The sequence below is a fragment of the Schistocerca gregaria genome, chromosome 7 (assembly GCF_023897955.1).
Source record: "Schistocerca gregaria isolate iqSchGreg1 chromosome 7, iqSchGreg1.2, whole genome shotgun sequence".
NCBI lineage: Eukaryota > Metazoa > Arthropoda > Insecta > Orthoptera > Acrididae > Schistocerca > Schistocerca gregaria.
Genome location: NC_064926.1, coordinates 570,608,553 through 570,626,608, shown reverse-complemented (window position 1 = coordinate 570,626,608; position 18,056 = coordinate 570,608,553). Strand labels below are relative to the sequence as shown.

General features: G+C 42.2%; 1 protein-coding gene across 1 annotated transcript in view; it reads left to right on the top strand.

Moving 5' to 3' along the window:
- Positions 1–18,056, top strand: part of LOC126281956 (nuclear cap-binding protein subunit 1) — a 186,743-nt gene that overhangs the window by 93,378 nt on the left and 75,309 nt on the right. The window contains exons 10-11 of the mRNA XM_049981328.1: positions 479–616; positions 12,284–12,387. Coding sequence (XP_049837285.1) covers positions 479–616; positions 12,284–12,387 — 242 coding nt within the window. The remainder of the gene's footprint in view (positions 1–478; positions 617–12,283; positions 12,388–18,056) is intronic.

Genomic DNA, 18,056 nt, shown 5'->3' with positions numbered 1-18,056 from the left:
TTCTTGTGGAACTGTATTTTGGAACTGTATTTTATTTCTTCCAGATGCATTTTGCCCCCCCCCCTTTTTTTTCAGTGGGATCTAGAATAATACAATTTTGGTTTAATATGTGTTAGTTATAGATTACAAAACATTTAACAACTCATTTTATATCTAAATAAGTTATTACTTACAATTCTTTGTGTTTTTGGTTGGCATCTGCAAAGAACTGCAAGTAATTACTTATTTATGTAAAAAACAAGCCGTGATCAATTTTCTAATCTACAAATAATACATACCAAAACAAAACTGTTAGTCTAGATCCTACTGAAGATATCTTTAAGTAAAAAAAAGACGAAAAATGACTGCGAAAAATAAAATACAGTGCAGCAAGGAAAGGTGGTTTTTATTTACAAAACAAATATTTCTTTGCTTGCTGCAGAGGCTGGCCATGCAAACAAACAATTTACATTCCTCTACTCATTTCCACTGTTCGCAGGTTTGTTAACTGGTTTGCATATCACTTGAGTAACTTCCAGTTCCGATGGAGTTGGGAAGACTGGGATTCTTGTCTTCAGCTTGATCCAGAACATCCACGACCCAAATTTATTCGTGAAGTTCTGCTGAAGTGTCTCAGGTCAGTAATTACACCTATGTACTACGTTATGAGGCTACATGCTAAGTTACTATTTTTAATGACTCTTCTCTGTCTTCCTCCTTCTTCTGCCTTTTACAGATTAGACCTACCAACCTGTTCTGGGGTCAGTTCCAACTGGCCATCCTATGTTCATTTTTCCTTTGTGTTTGTATTGTAAGGGCAGGTTTGGAACCCTTGTTTCTTCGATTCATTCCAGATACTCCTTCCAGTTTTGTTTGTGTTTGTCCATTTTGTCATTTATTGCAAACATATTGAGTTCTTCTATGGTGTTTTTATTAGCAGTCGCATCCTGCTTGTAAGCTTTCCATTTCAGCTACCTCAACATGGTTAGACTCTTTTTTTCCTAACAACCCTGAGATCACTGCCAGCCAGTAGAACAGGTATATCTATAACCCATCAGCATATCATTTTTGTGTTTCTTCATGTATTTTTCAATATTCTGCTTAATCAAAAGTAATATATCTCTCTAGGTAATTTAATGCTGAACTTGTTCCAAAATCTGATCTACAATTACAATTTTGCATCACACTGTTTTTCCCATGGATTTCCATTGTCTTAGTTTTATTTGTAGCTATCCTCAAATTATAATTCTTTCCAAGTAAGTTTAAAAGTTGAATTGATTTTTGTAGTTTGAAATTAACCATTAATATGGTGTGACATCAGCATGTAATAATATGTAAATATATTTATTCTTGTTTGTTTGAATCCTTCTGGCTCTCTGCCTGTCCATGTTTGAGTGGCATCATCTGTACAAATATTAAAAAGAGTGGGTGATAAAGTTCACCCATGTCTCACACCTTAGTTTATTAGAAGCTTTTCTCCTTTGTATTTGGGGATGTCAAGTGTAATACAAGTTCCATTACACAGACGGTTAATGCAGTTTATTAAGTAATTTGGGTATCAAGTTTTTTTCCATATTTCCCAAAGGCTCTGTATTCACCCTCTCAAATGCTTTTTCAAAATCTATGAAAGCCAGATAGATTGGTAAATTAAGTTCTGTTCATTCTATATTATGTGATGCACAGTAAATATTTATTGCTTCATGACCTTCCTCTTATGGAGCCACTTTCTTCTTGTAGGAGTAACACTTATGTAATAATCTTTAATCTGTTATTTAATCCAACTGAATGTATTTTATAGACAGATGTTATTCATGCTTCTTCTAACATTTGGAAGTGAATACTCATCATTATTTGTTTGTATTTTGTTTGAATGTTCTATGTTCTTGAAATATTTTGTGTAAGTAGCCCAGTTTTATAATTTACAGATACAATGAAGCCACCAGTTCTACATCGCATAAAAAATTATAGTAGGCTGGCAGTTAACATACTTGTACCCCATGTGGTGTACAGTGTTTTTCTGTGGTTTTCCATAAGAGCTTTCTGTCCCCTCTCTTGCATATCTTATAAACTGTCTTGTTTATAGCTTTGTACATTTGTGTTATTTGTTTTCAGTGAAACTGATTACATCAAGAGGATATTGGACTGGTTTTGCTGTATAATAGATCATAAATATGTTGTAAAATCTTTTAAAAATTGTGTAGTTATTTCATTAACATTTGAACTAAACTGATGACGGATATTGTACATTGATAAGTATATGTTGCAAACATTGCTACTTTGTGAGGCACTTGTTTTTACAGTGGAGAAAAGTAAAGACTGCTTAAGCCACTCGTCAAGCAAAGTTGATCAGAATGTTCTAGAACAAGCTGATGGAATTGTCAGCACTTTTGGAAATTTGCAGCTTATAATTCTTCATTATTTTGACTGATACTGTTACAGGAATTGAATAAATGGTAGATTTTCCTGCATATAATTCTTTGTGATGTTCCTGCCAAGTGGGGAAAATGTGTGACAGCTCATTTCAACTCCTCTACGAACAGTTGAGGCAGTGAGCAATGAGTATGCAGATAGAACCATATTGACGAACTTCCAACATGCTGGAATAATTGTAGGTCAGCAACCTCTGTTAATCAGGACAAGAAGCAACGAGCCAAAGTTGCAAATTTCAATTTTTTCTTTATTTACTAGATTACCGGTTTTTTTGGGAGGAAGGCCCATTGCACTTCATAATATGTATACATTTTTTACATGGTTTTTGCATTTTCAGAAATACCATTCTGACTAGCTGTTATGATGATTTGAAAATGGGTCCTGACCTGAAATAGTCATTGAGTAAATAAAACAAGTTAAATTTGTAACTGTGGCTGGCTTTTCATTGAACAGAAAAACAGATGCCATGTTCATCTATAAATAAGCAAAGTCAGTAAGGTAAAAACAGAAGAGAGGGGTGTCACAAAAACATACACTGTGCAACACCCTCTCTGAAACCATGTAATTGTTTCCCATTGGGACACAGGAGTATGAAATTTGGCTTTGAGGTGCCTCCAACCTTCCTATGTAAAGCTGCAAAATTGTGGCCCCCTGCGGTGTTAGCCTCAGGCTCGGTGATGCTTCAGCAGTGAGGTGTCGACACAAGGGGGGGGGGGGGGGGGGCAGACCTTGGAATTTAATGTGAGCTGTAAGGTGGGTTAGTGGTGTTGCATTGGCACCAAATTTCACTACAATTCTGCCCAACACCATGGTAGATGTGTCACATGATGGGAAGCTCATCTCACACCCCATCTAACCCACATTCTACTCCTTTGTTCGACACATGAGTGATGGAGGTCAAGACTGTGGTGCCCAACATTGACATTGTGCAGGATTCTTATGAGTGGCTGAGGAAAACATTTCATACACACCACTGCTCAGAATTGAGATGAAAAGGTCTCAGGATGCAACATAAAAGGGTGCCAGTGAAACCACTCCTTCCCTAGGGACATTCATTTTCACACATTTCACACAAAAAAACAACAATTTGCAGTACAATATACAAGAGGAAGACATTATTGGCAAATTTTGCCACTTTTGACACATCCTGTATGATTCAACCTTTTTGTAATGAGATCATGGGGTGAAACCTCATTGAATGTGATCTCACCCCTTTGAAGTATTGCGTGACTGCAAGGTTTGCTTTGGTATACAGGATAACTAGGGACTGTTCAAAACCATTTGATGAAATATGAATGTGATTTGAAGCAGAAAAGGTTGTTTATGCTTGTCCATGCCTCCATTTTTAACTCTGTCTTGTGGAATTTGTACAGGGTGATGTGACATTGACACACACGTGAATGAATGAGTGAGGGATCCCTCTAAGGCCACTTAAGTGCTTTTGTTCAGCACCTTAAAAATGTCCCTGTACTGGGATACTCAGTCACCGATCCCAACCAGCAGGTGGAACAAGCAACCTGCTCCAAATTGGCACCTGCTGGTTGCATACAGAATAAGAGGGGTGTCGAAAGGGTTGCCCGTCTGTCTGGCAGGTAGAGACTGGTAGAGAGATGTCTCTGTACAGATATGTTTTTAAAGAGCCCAGCAAAGGTGCACCGGTGGTATTGTCAAATTGGGACGCTTAGAGGGATCTTTTGCTGTTATTTGTTGTCACACAACACTCCAAAGGGGTTAGGTCACATTCAATGGGGTTGCAGTCCCACAGTGTCCTTAGAAAAGGGTGAAATAATCCGTGTGGTGTGAGCAGTGGTAAAATTTGCTTAGAATGTCATCCTCTTGTACATTGCACAGTAAACTGCAGCTACTGATTGCAAAATGTGTGGAAATGAACGTCACTGAAGATGGGATAGTTTCATGGTGCCCTTTATACCACTTCCCAAAACGTTTTTGTATCAATCCTGAGCGGTGGTGAGTTCGAGATATTTGTCGACCATCCATAAGGAATCCATATGATTTCAGTGCTAGGCATCGCAGTTATGACTTCCACCACAGAGACACCAAAAAGAGGGGTGAAATGTCGATGAGGTGTGACATCATGTGTCATATCCATTGTAGCTTGGGGCAGAATTGTAGTGAAATCTGATGACTGTGACATCATTCATCATCACTACAGCTCACACAAACTTCAGAGCTCTGGGGCACCATGCTTTTGCACCATTACATAGGAAGTTTGGTTGCACCTCTGAGCTAAATTTCAAACTTCTTCATCAGAATGGGAGACAGTTTTGGGGTTCCCAAAAAGTGGTCCTCTAATTGTGTTGTGCAGTGTATATCAGAGGTGTGCCTAATGTGTTCTTTCATGAGGAAAAATGTTCAACCAACAACTTACTCTGCAAGGAAGAACTATATTACATTAGGAGGAAAACAAAATACTTGAATCTAGAGTGAAGTCACTCCTCCTCTCAACTTTACATCACTGTAAACATTAGTTACTTGTGCACATTTTTTAGAGGAAAATAAAATGCAAATGTTTGTGCCAGCTGAGTTCAATCAAAGCGTTTCTCTTTTATTCCTTAAAATTAAAGCTGACTACAACACTTCAGATGTTAGTACAAGAACACTTATCACGTTCCAGGAAATTAGTGTGCCTTCGGTATGTAAGGATCAGATCCAAGAGCAGCAAAACTTAATTAAAGTCATTCTTCTCAAGGGAATTTTCATTGCACTGTGTTGTGTTTTATATATGAATGTCACCCAGTCTCTACCCAGTACCCATTTGCTGAGCATACTATACACATGGATTCAAATGACCTGATTGCCTGCTACAACACAAAGGCTATGTGGACCCTCCCACTTGTACTAGTTTCCCTGAATGCTGGAGATGAGTACTTGCTCTCCAATTGAACCCACTTGGACTTGCCTCTGTTGACACAAATCACACCTGTCCTTTCAGTTATTAATTTTATTTATTATTTGGTATATTATTAATTTATTGACTTCATTATTGTTCCTCCCCTCCCACTCTCTCCCCCCTCCCCCTCCAACATCATCTCCCCTCTTCCCCCTCCCCCTCTCCCTCCCCCTCTCCCTCCCCCTCTCCCTCCCCCTCTCCCTCCCCCTCTCCCTCCCCCTCTCCCTCCCCCTTCCCCTCTCCCTCCCCCTCTCCCTCCCCCTTCCCCTCTCCCTCCCCCTCTCCCTCCCTTCCTCCCCCTCTCCCTCCCTCCCCCTCTCCCTCCCTTCCTCCCCCTCTCCCTCCCTCCCCCTCCCCCTCCCTTCCTCCCCCTCTCCCTCCCCCCTCCCCCTCCCTTCCTCCCCCTCTCCCTCCCCCCTCCCCCTCTCCGTACCCCTCTCCCTCCCCCCTCCCCCTCTCCGTACCCCTCTCCCTCCCTCCCCCTCTCCCCCCCTTTCCCTCCCCCTCTCCCTCTCCCTCCCCCTCTCCCTCCCCCTCTCCCTCCCCCTCTCCCTCCCCCTCTCCCTCCCCCTCTCCCTCCCCCTCTCCCTCCCCCTCTCCCTCCCCCTCTCCCTCCCCCTCCCCCTCCTCCTCTCCCTCTCCCTCCTCCTCTCCCTCCCCCTCCCCCTCTCCCTCTTCTCTCTGCTTTTCCTCATCTCATTTACGTCTTCCCTCCTAGTGCTTAATTGCACTGTTCATTTCACTTCTCATTTCTCTTTCCTCTTTCTCATCATCATCATCATCATCATCATCGTCGCCACATTAGGGTCCTTCCCCCAAGATGAGTAGGGTGCTTCTGAACAATTTACTACCATCCGTTTCTGTCTTGGCAGATTTCCCTCCTCACCACAGCATCACATGGCTCTTATTTCCTTTCAAAGTCTTCTTTATCTGGTCTAGCCACCTATTCTTCGACATCCAAGCACATTCCCTCAAGAACTGACAAGCATTTCTCAGTTCTCTCAGATTACGCCCGTTTCACATGACCGAACCACTTCAGTCTTACTGCACTCACACCTTTATCCGTGGCCACTTCAACTTTCAGTTCTCTCCATGTATGCTCATTTGTAGTCTTTTCTCTCCTTCACAAGTGTGTAGTGGACTTACATGTGTTTTACTACAATGCAGCTCTCCAGACTGTAGGACATTATGGGCAGAAGGAAAATTTTTAACCTGGACTATCTAGCTCTTAACAGAGGGACCTTGCAGATAAGGATTTGATGATTACTGCATAGAGATTAGTTCTCTAAAGCAGTGACACAATTCTCAAAAAACCCAAAAAGTAGCATTTGGTGATTGGAAGGTTTCTGGGTGCTGCTGAGGGCGAAACATTTCAGTAGCTGAATGCATACTGTAAAAGTTTTGTAATTCTGAAGTTACTGGTTGTAATCTTGCTAGCTGCAACTTTTTCTTTCTTTTTTAAATCCATATTTATTGACATGATCTCATTTTGTTCTGTCCCCTTTTTATCTGGACTTTCTGTTCTGTGTATGCCTGCTCAAATTTGGCTATTTTTAGTTCATCTTGTTTCAAAATACTTTGTGTTTTTTATGTTGTCATTTTTTCTTCTTCTCCTCCTCCTCCTCCTCCTTCTTCTTCTTCTTCTTCTTTTCTGCCATTTCTTAGTTGCTTTAAATTCATGGAGGTATTTGTTTACAATATATAAATACACACACATTCAATACACAGTGAAAAGTGCAACTGAAGTGTTGTAATAAATAGGGATTAAAAACCACATAAAATCAGCCTTCTGGAGTTGGGGGACACAGTAAATACATCTCCAGGACCACGCACATTTTGCTAACAACATTGGAAATCACCACCAAGAGTGTCTTTCCGCCGTCCACCTAACCTTCGTAACCTCTTACTTCATCCCCATGAAATTCCCAAACCACCTTCCCTACCCTCTGACTCCTACCCTTGTAACTGCCCCCGGTGTAAAACCTGTCCCTTGCACGCTCCCACCACCACCTACTCCAGTCCTGCAACCCAGAAGGTGTACACGATCAAAGGCAGAGCCACGTGTGAAAGCACCTACGTGATATACCAACTGACCTGCCTACACTGTGAAGCTTTCTCTGTGGGAATGACCAGCAACAAACTGTCCATTTGCATGAATGGGCACAGGCAGACAGTGTTTGTTGGTAATGAGGATCACCCTGTGGCTAAACATGCCTTGGTGTACGGCCAGCACATCTTGGCACAGTGTTACACCGTCCGGGTTATCTGGATACTTCCCACTAACACCAACCTGTCAGAACTCCGGAGATGGGAACTTGCCCTTCAGTATATCCTCTCTTCTTGTTATCCGCCAGGCCTCAACCTCCGCTAATTTCAAGTTGCCGCCACTCATACTTCACCTGTCTTTCAACAACATCTTTGCCTGTGTACTTCCGCCTCGACTGACATCTCTGCCGAAACTCTTTGCCTATACAAATGTCTGCTTGTGTCTGTGTATGTGCGGATTGATATGTGTGTGTGTGTGTGTGTGTGTGTGTGTGTGTGTGTGTGTGTGTGTGTGTGTGAGTGAGTGAGAGTGAGTGTGCGAGTGTATACCTATCCTTTTTTTCCCCCAAGGTAAGTCTTTCCACTCCCGGGATTGGAATGACTCCTTACCCTCTCCCTTAAAACCCACATCCTTTCATCTTTCCCTCTCCTTTCCTCTTTCCTGACGAAGCAACCACTGGGTGCGAAAGCTCAAATTTTGTGTGTATGTTTGTGTGTCTATCGACCTGCCAGCACTTTTGTTTGGTAAGTCTCATCATCTTTGTTTTTAGATATATTTTTCCCACGTGGAATGTTTTCCTTTATTTTATTCATATCATTAATTTGAACCCAACAATTACGTTTGTTATTGTCACTGTTGCATTTCGAAATCTTTTCTGTTGTCTTATTTTCTCTTTCTGTTTTTGCCAGTAGTTTCACTTTGTATTACCTTCTCATTTTTTACCGTAATCCACTATACAATTTTATCCCGCCTATATATACTCAATAATACGTTACCCACTTCCAAACCATAACCAAAAAAAAAATCGTCTTTCAACACTACCGCTACTATAAAATCAACCGTTTCTAGTCCACAAACAGTTCCTTTCACCTATGAAACAACCATTTCGGCTAGTTTTAATAACTTTCGCTTTATTTCCATTTCCGTTTTTCCCACGTCACTGATAATTTGAAGCCGCTTCTCACAGGTTTTAACGTCATTATTTCTTCCTCAGACAATTGTTAGCCTCATTTTCTTAATCTGCCACCACAAAACCACTCCTTTTAATACATTTACAAGTAGTTTTTTCGAAATTTTCCTGAATTTCTCCATCCTTTAACATGTTTTGGCAGCAACACAACCACCTAACCTTTATGCACATCGTTGTCTACCAACCCAAGTTCACCACAGGATCAACATAGCCCAGCTTTAACCAACACATTTCGCCTTTTTTCACACCAGATCACCAGTTGCTTTCTAGTTCACCTTTATCTCTTCCCATATATTTCTATTTTCATTTTCATTTCAGCCTCGTGTTACACTTTCCACCTTCTAATACCATGTCACCCCCACAACGACCCCATTAAGTTTTATTTACATTCCCTCCGCAAACATGCCTTCGCCCTAGCCAGATTACGCTCTCATATTTTATTTTCTCAGGCTTGTCTGACATTTGGTAATATCCCCAAAGGCCTCACACTTAAAGTTCCCATCTCCGGCTGCCACCCTTTTTTCCATCAGTCCCTATACCAGTTCCAAACTGAACAATCCATTGCCCTCACCCACCTAATCCTTCACCTACACATCAACTCAGCCAATGAACACACCCGTCAACACCTATCCTTAATAAAAGTCCTCAATCTTTCCTCTCCCACATCCACACCGGCTGTTTGCCAATGTAATCCCATTCCTGATGTCCAGGCGGAGCTTCAAGGAATCCTCAGAACCTTAGGGCCCCTACAAATCCTTTCACCTGACTCCATCAACCTCCGGACCCCACCGACACCCCATACCCCTACCTTCTACCTTTTTCCTAAAATTCACAAACCCAATCATCCCGGCCGCCCCATTGTAGCTGGTTACCAAGCCCCCACAGAACGTATCTCTACCTACGTAGATCAACACCTTCAACCCATAACTTGCAGTCTCCCATCCTTCATCAAAGACACCAACCACTTTCTCGAACACCTGGAATCCGTACCCAATCTGTTACCCCGGAAACCATCCTTGTAACCATTGACACCACTACCTTATACACAAATATCCCGCACGTCCAGGGCCTTGCTGCAATGGAGCACTTCCTTTCACGCCGATCACCTGCCACCCTACCTAAAAGCTCTTTCCTCATCACCTTAACCAGCTTCATCCTGACCCACAACTTCTTCACTTTTGAAGGCCAGACATACCAACAATTAAAGGGAACAGCCATGGGTACCAGGATGGCCAACCTATTTATGGGTCGCTTAGAGGAACCCTTCTTGGTTACCCAAGCCTGCCAACCCAAAGTTTGGTACAGATTTATTGATGACATCTTCATGATCTCAACTCACAGTGAAGAACAACTCCAGAATTTCCTCTCCAACCTCAACTCCTTTGGTTCCATCAGATTCACCTGGTCCTACTCCAAATCCCATGCCACTTTCCTTGACGTTGACCTCCATCTGTCCAATGGCCAGCTTCACACGTCCGTCGACATCAAACCCACCAACAAGCAACGGTACCTCCATTATGACAGCTGCCACCCATTCCACATCAAACGGTCCCTTCCCTACAGCCTAGGTCTTCGTGGCAAACAAATCTGCTCAAGTCCGGAATCCTTGAACCATTACACCAACAACCTGAAAATAGCTTTCGCATCCCGCAACTACCCTCCCGACCTGGTACAGAAGCAAATATCCAGAGCCACTTCCTCATCCCCTCAAACCCAGAACGTCCCACAGAAGAACCACAAAAGTGCCCCACTTGTGACAGGATACTGTCCGGCACTGGATCAGACTCTGAATGTGGCTCTCCAGCAGGGATACGACTTCCTCAAATCCTACCCTGAAATGAGATCCATCCTTCATGAAATCCTCCCCACTCCACCAAGAGTGTCTTTCCGCCGTCCACCTAACCTTCGTAACCTTTTGGTTCATCCCTATGAAATCCCCAAACCACCTTCCCTACCCTCTGGCTCCTACCCTTGCAACCGCCCCCGGTGTAAAACCTGTCCTATGCACCCTCCCACCACCACCTACTCCAGTCCTGTAACCCGGAAGGTGTACACAATCAAAGGCAGAGCCACGTGTGAAAGCACCTACATGATATACCAACGGACCTGCCTAAACTGTGAAGCTATCTATGTGGGAATGACCAGCAACAAACTGTCCATTTGCATGAATGGACACAGGCAGACAGTGTTTGTTGGTAATGAGGATCACCCTGTGGCTAAACATGCCTTGGTGCATGGCCAGCACATCTTGGCACAGTGTTACACCGTCCGGGTTATCTGGATACTTCCCACTAACACCAACCTGTCAGAACTCCGGAGATGGGAACTTGCCCTTCAGTATATCCTCTCTTCTCGATATCCGCCAGGCCTCAACCTCCGCTAATTTCAAGTTACCGCCACTCATACCTCACCTGTCTTTCAACAACTTCTTTGCATCTGTACTTCCACCTCGACTGACATCTCTGCCCAAACTCTTTGCCCTTACAAATGTCTTCTTGTGTCTGTGTATGTGCAGATGGATATATGTGTGTGTGTGCGACTGTATACCTATCCTTCTTTCCCCCTAAGGTAAGTCTTTCCGCTCCCGGGGTTGGAATGACTCCTTACCCTCTTCCTTAAAACCCACATCCTTTCATCTTTCCCTCTCCTTTCCTCTTTCCTGGCGAAGCAACCGCCGGTTGCGTAAGCTCGAATTTTGTGTGTATGTTTGTGTTTGTTTGTTCCAGAGTTTGATTTCGTCATTTGATATAGACATACACAATATAGATGTGCCATTGATGGTGGGCTGTATGCCTGAATACCATTCTGGTAATAAAATGTTTTTATGTGCATCTTATGGTGTGCAGCAAGATTTCTTTTAAAGAATAAATGTACTGTGTGTAGAATTATTTGTTGCTGTAAAGCCATCTTCACATTATGTTTGTCAACAGTGTGTTATGTTGGGCTAAACTTAGACTAGTGGAAGGGAATTTGGCAGCCATTGACAAAAGCTATCGTAGTACATTTTCCAGATAATACATGAACCTGTTTCAAACCATCAGAAATGTGGCATCTCTTATGGAAAATGTATGAATTACATTGGATTTGATGGGAAACTGTGGCATAAAAATACAATAACTTTGACTGATTTGGAGATGGTATCAATGTGCGTAAGGTGTATAGATCCCTCTCCTCTACCTTTTCTAACAACTTTTCATCAGACGTTTGACATGCCCATCTGCACATGTCACACTGACTCTTACATGTGGCTGTGATTTTATTTAACACAATATCTGCTTGTTTTTGGTTTTTCCTATGTTGATTTTAGCAAATAAATATTGCATAATTTCTAATTTCTCCTCCTCCACGAATGTTAAAGCTGATTCAGTAATATGTTCCCCCACAGTCTCAATTTATGGCTCTAAATAACTGTGACATTTTATCTCCAATTATGCTATGCAATATATGTTTTCTCATTTATATCTAAGAAATGTTTCTGTAACCATTTGAATATTTCCTTCAGCTGTCATGGAAGAGTACTCAAAAATTGTTCTTGTGCCGTAGTTTAAGAGATATCCGCACATGGATAAGGCACTGGCCATTTTTCTGTATTCTCGACATTAACATCTAGTTCTAAGACACTATATGTTAAAGCTCCAAGAGCAAGTCTTTTTTTAAGTACCAATATAATTTTGGAAGCAATTCACACCAGTTCCCTTACATATTTAGCCTAGGTTTTGACTTTCAGGTTGTCATATCACCAGAGAATTGTGGATATGATGCCACCCCAGTTTGAACCTCTCATACCTGCCAAACCAGAGCCGAGATTTAAGTACACAATGGATGGAGCAGGTAACTTGTTTCAGCTATACATGCAGAAAAGATTTTAAGTGAATGTTTTCATCTATCATTGATATTGTTAATGCACATGAGTTCCTTTTACATGTTTATTTGTATATTTTTGTTACTGTAAGGAGCAGCTACAGAACTCTGTGACATTTTATGTTCCTTTTCTGAGAAAAAAGGTTGACTATGTAACAATGCATTAAATAGTGTTACACCTGTGATAAAACTTTTTGTGTGCCTTGTAAGGAGTCAAACTTATTTCTGGTCGGCAGTTTATTCAACTTCTATATAAGTTATGATGTACTTCCACTTGTCACTGGTAATAGTTGCCCAGTATCATCACTAGGACTGTAATTTGTGAATCATGTTTGGGATTAATGGGGATCAATCCCTCATCTGGATATCCATATTTATGTTTGCTATGATTTTTCTGAGTCACTTTAGATGAATTTTGTGAGCGTTCCTTTGATTACGCTACAACAATTTTAATTACATCCCAATCCAGTCTGAGCTTCTACATCATCTCTAATAACCTTGTTGTCAGTGGGGTGTTAAACCTTCTCATTTCATTCCTGCTACATGTGTGAATTTGCTCTTTATCATCCCATCACTGTCTCTGACACATTTATCACTCTGTGAGTTACTGGCAGATGTACTGAAGGTATTGACATGTGCAAATTTTGACTGTTTGTGAAGAGCTGCTCCATGCTCTGTTTCACTGATTTTTTCTGTGATTTATGGGAGATGCTGCTTAGTTTTATACTGCACATCACTGCGTAGAAGCACACATTTAAAAAGGTACTTGTTTGTGCGCAAATATATATATATATATATATATATATATATATATATATATATATATATATATATATATATATATATATATATATAACAGAAAGAAACTTCCACATGGGAAAAATATATTAAAAACAAAGATTCCAAGACTTACCAAGCGGGAAAGCGCCGGCAGACAGGCACATGAACAAAACACACAAACACACACACAGAATTACGAGCTTTCGCAACTGGCAGTTGCTTCGTCAGGAAAGAGGGAAGGAGAGGGAAAAATGAAAGGATGTGGGTTTTAAGGGGGAGGGTAAGGAGTCATTCCAATCCCGGGAGCGGAAAGACTTCCCTTAGGGGAAAAAAAGGACAGGTGTACACTCGCACACACACACACACACACACACACACATATCCATCCGCACATACACAGACACAAGCAGACATATTTAAAGGCAAAGAGTAAGGGCAGAGATGTCAGTCAAGGCGGAAGTACAGAGGCAAAGAAGTTGTTGAGAGACAGGTGAGGTACGAGCGGCGGAAACTTGAAATTAGCGGAGGTTGAGGCCTGGCGGATATCGAGAAGAGAGGATATACTGAAGGGCGAGTTCCCATCTCCAGAGTTCGGATGGGTTGGTGTTGGTGGGAAGTATCCAGATAACTCCGACGGTGTAACACTGTGCCAAGATGTGCTGGCCGTCACCAAGGCATGTTTAGCCACAGGGTGATCCTCATTACCAACAAACACTGTCTGCCTGTGTCCATTCATGCGAATGGACAGTTTGTTGCTGGTCATTCCCACATAGAAAGCGTCACAGTGTAGGTAGGTCAGTTGGTAAATCACGTGGGTGCTTTCACACGTGGCTCTCCCTTTGATTGTGTATCAGGAATGGGATTACCTTGGCAAACTTTGTATGTAGAGTCGTCTGAAAGCTGACCAACACTTTTTCGACTTTTTTCACACCTTTATCTCTCCCTATATAAATTTCTATTTACTTTCACTTTAACCTCATATTACCCTTTCCACCTTCTAATACCATGTCAACCTCACAACATCCCTACAACGACCCCATTAAATTTTATTTACATTCCCTAGCCAGATTACGCTCCCATATTTTATTTACTCAGGCTTGTCTGACATTTGGCATTACCCTCAAAGGCCTCACACTTAAAGTTCCCATCTCTGGCTGCAATCCTTCTTTCCATCAGTCCCTATACCAGTTCCAAACTGAACAATCCATTGCCATCACCCACCTAATCCTTCACCTACCCATCAACTCAGCCAATGAACACACCCGTCAACTCTTATCCTTAGTAAAAGTCCTCAATCTATCCTCTCCCACATCCACACCGGCTGTTCAGAGCATCCCCCTACAGGACAACCGCAAATTAGAACAGCATGCCACCCTCCATCTCGAAAAACTATCCAATCTCCTGGTTTCCCACCTCCGGAAAGGCAACTCACTCACCCTTCACAACCTCTCCAGCAAACCCCAACCTCCTCTCATTGCACACAAACCCAGTCTCTCCCATCTACTCAATCTCCCGCTTCCAGCTCCACTTCCTCCAAAACCTCAAAATTCCAATCAACACAATCTGGAACCACAACACCCTAATTCAGTAGTTAACCTTTCCTCCAAACCCCTCTCCCAATCCGAAACCTCTGTCCTATCCAAAGGCCTCACCTTCAGCCCCACTCCCAGGTTCAACCAAACTGCCCTTGTCAAAGATTTACTGTCCTACACTCGTAGTCTCTGCTGGAAATATCACTTTGCCACGAAGAAAAATAATCCTGATCCCACTCCTAATGATCCAACTCCCCAAGACACTATCCAAATTGAACCCTGCCTGGAACAGTTCCGTCCTCCATCACAGCGGGACCCACCTCCTCAAAATCACCCTCTCCAAACCTTCCAGAAATTTCTCACTTCCAGCCTTGCCTCTCAATCTTTCTTGAAAAACCTTAATCCTACTCCCAACATCACCACAGCTGAAGCCCAGGCTATCCGTGATCTGAAAGCTGACCGATCCATCATCATTCTTCTGGCTGACAAGGGTTCCACGAACGTGGTACTTGATCGTCGGGAGTATGTGGCTGAGGGACTGCGTCAGCTTTCAGACGACTCTACATACAAAGTTTGCCAAGGTAATCCCATTCCTGATACACAATCAAAGGGAGAGCCACGTGTGAAAGCACCCACGTGATTTACCAACTGACCTACCTACACTGTGACGCTTTCTATGTGGGAATGACCAGCAACAAACTGTCCATTCGCATGAATGGACACAGGCAGACAGTGTTTGTTGGTAATGAGGATCACCCTGTGGCTAAACATGCCTTGGTGACGGCCAGCACATCTTGGCACAGTGTTACACCGTCGGAGTTATCTGGATACTTCCCACCAACACCAACCCATCCGAACTCTGGAGATGGGAACTCGCCCTTCAGTATATCCTCTCTTCTCGATATCCGCCAGGCCTCAACCTCCGCTAATTTCAAGTTTCCGCCGCTCGTACCTCACCTGTCTCTCAACAACTTCTTTGCCTCTGTACTTCCGCCTTGACTGACATCTCTGCCCTTACTCTTTGCCTTTAAATATGTCTGCTTGTGTCTGTGTATGCGCGGATGGATATGTGTGTGTGTGTGTGTGTGTGTGTGTGTGTGTGTGTGTGTGTGTGTGTGTGTGTGTGCGAGTGTACACCTGTCCTTTTTTTCCCCTAAGGGAAGTCTTTCCGCTCCCGGGATTGGAATGACTCCTTACCCTCCCCCTTAAAACCCACATCCTTTCATTTTTCCCTCTCCTTCCCTCTTTCCTGACGAAGCAACTGCCAGTTGCGAAAGCTCGTAATTCTGTGTGTGTGTTTGTGTGTTTTGTTCATGTGCCTGTCTGCCAGCGCCTTCCCGCTTGGTAAGTCTTGGAATCTTTGTTTTTAATATATTTTTCCCATGTGGAAGTTTCTTTCTATTTTATTTACATCATTATATATATATATATAGAAACTTCCACATTATATTGAAAACAAAGATTCCAAGACTTACCAAGCGGGAAAGCGCCGGCAGACAGGCACATGAACAAAACACACAAACACACAGAATTACTAGCTTTCGCAACCGATGTTTGCTTCTTCAGGAAGGAGAGGGAAAGACGAAAGGATGTGGGTTTTAAGAGAGAGGGTAAGGAGTCATTCCAATCCCGGGAGCGGAAAGACTTCCCTTAGGGGGAAAAAAAGGACAGGTGTACACTCGCTCACAAACACACACACAAAATTACTAGCTTTCGCAACCGATGTTTGCTTCTTCAGGAAGGAGAGGGAAAGATGAAAGGATGTGGGTTTTAAGGGAGAGGGTAAGGAGTCATTCCTATCCCGGGAGCGGAAAGACTTCCCTTAGGGGGAAAAAAAGGACAGGTGTACACTCGCACACACCTACATGCACACATATCCATCCGCACACATATATATATACCTGCAAGAATGATTTGTGTTGATTAAAGACACTAAATAGTACAGTAACAGTGCATTCAAAGATGTGGCTAGCAGATTGCATATCATCATTTGCTATGTGTATTTTATGCAGTGCAAACAATGTTTGTCATTGTAGAACATTTATAAAGTGTGTTTTTTTCGTAAATTAAGTCACTGCAATGCTTGGAAGATTATTGAAAGATTGAGTTTGAATTAATTTTATTTCTAACTAAAATCCGTTGTATTTCTCAGAATGGCCTTCTGTTAGCTTGATGCTCATCTTAGCAGAAGCGTTCGACAGTTATTATGCAAAACGAAAGAATATCTTGAGTGTGTGAACTGTCTGATCTTTAGAACATCTTGATTGAAGTTGTATTGAAGCTGTTTTCCAATAATATTAAGTCAGATCTGTGTTGTCCATCCTTATTACGTGTAACAAACATATTTCTGGAACAGATATCTTTGAAAGAAAGAAAAAAGGTTGGAGTTTAATTACTGTCAAAGATGAGGCAAGCTCATTAGAGACTGAACATTGTCAGATAGGACAAAAATAAGGAAGAGACTGTTCTTTTCGAAGAAACCATATGACATTTGCCTTAACTGCTTTAGGGAAACTGCAGGAAATCTAGACGTGGATTGATATTTGTGCTGACTTTTCAGAAATGTTGAATCTGCAGTATAATGAGACAACCTCTGGTTGCATTGTTTGTACAGCATCTAATGGTTAGGATGACTCCCTGTGAAAAATAGGAAATCCAGGTTCAAGTCCTAATGGGGCACAAATTAACTAGATATAGAGCCTTCCTACTCCTGAATGCAAGTCGAGTATCGTGCCACACATTTGTGAACTTTAGGCTAACATTAAGTGACGCACAGTAGAAATACACAAAGGAGATGCAATGTTAACTTCATTTTCCACACAAACACACTGGAAGTTTCTGGATTGTAAATGTTCAATTTTTCCTATATAATTTGTTTTGTGGGTGGTCTTTTGAAAACTCTCATTAGATGTAAGTCTTTGCTGACAGTGTGTGGTGTCATATTATCATATGCTTTTCCTCTGCTTTTGTTTTTTCTTCGGTGTGTGTGGGAGGCGGCGGGGGATAGGGCACAAGAGATATATCTGTCCCCCCATAGAGATTGTAGGTACACATGTCCTACTTGTTGGCAAAAGTATATCTATTTGGTATACACCTTCCACATCCCAGAAAAGTTCTCCATTCCCTTTCCAGGAGAAGACACTCAGTGCAAGTTCTCAGAACCACGTTTTCTCCATTCTTAACCTTTTTGTTGGCATGGAGAACTGATCACTTTGTCATAATCAAAAGTGACTGGCTCTTTTACTAAGTCCTACCCAAATTGACTACTCTTTATCTCCAACTAATGTTCCTTCTGTGACGAAATTAATCTGAATGGGCGGATTTTGG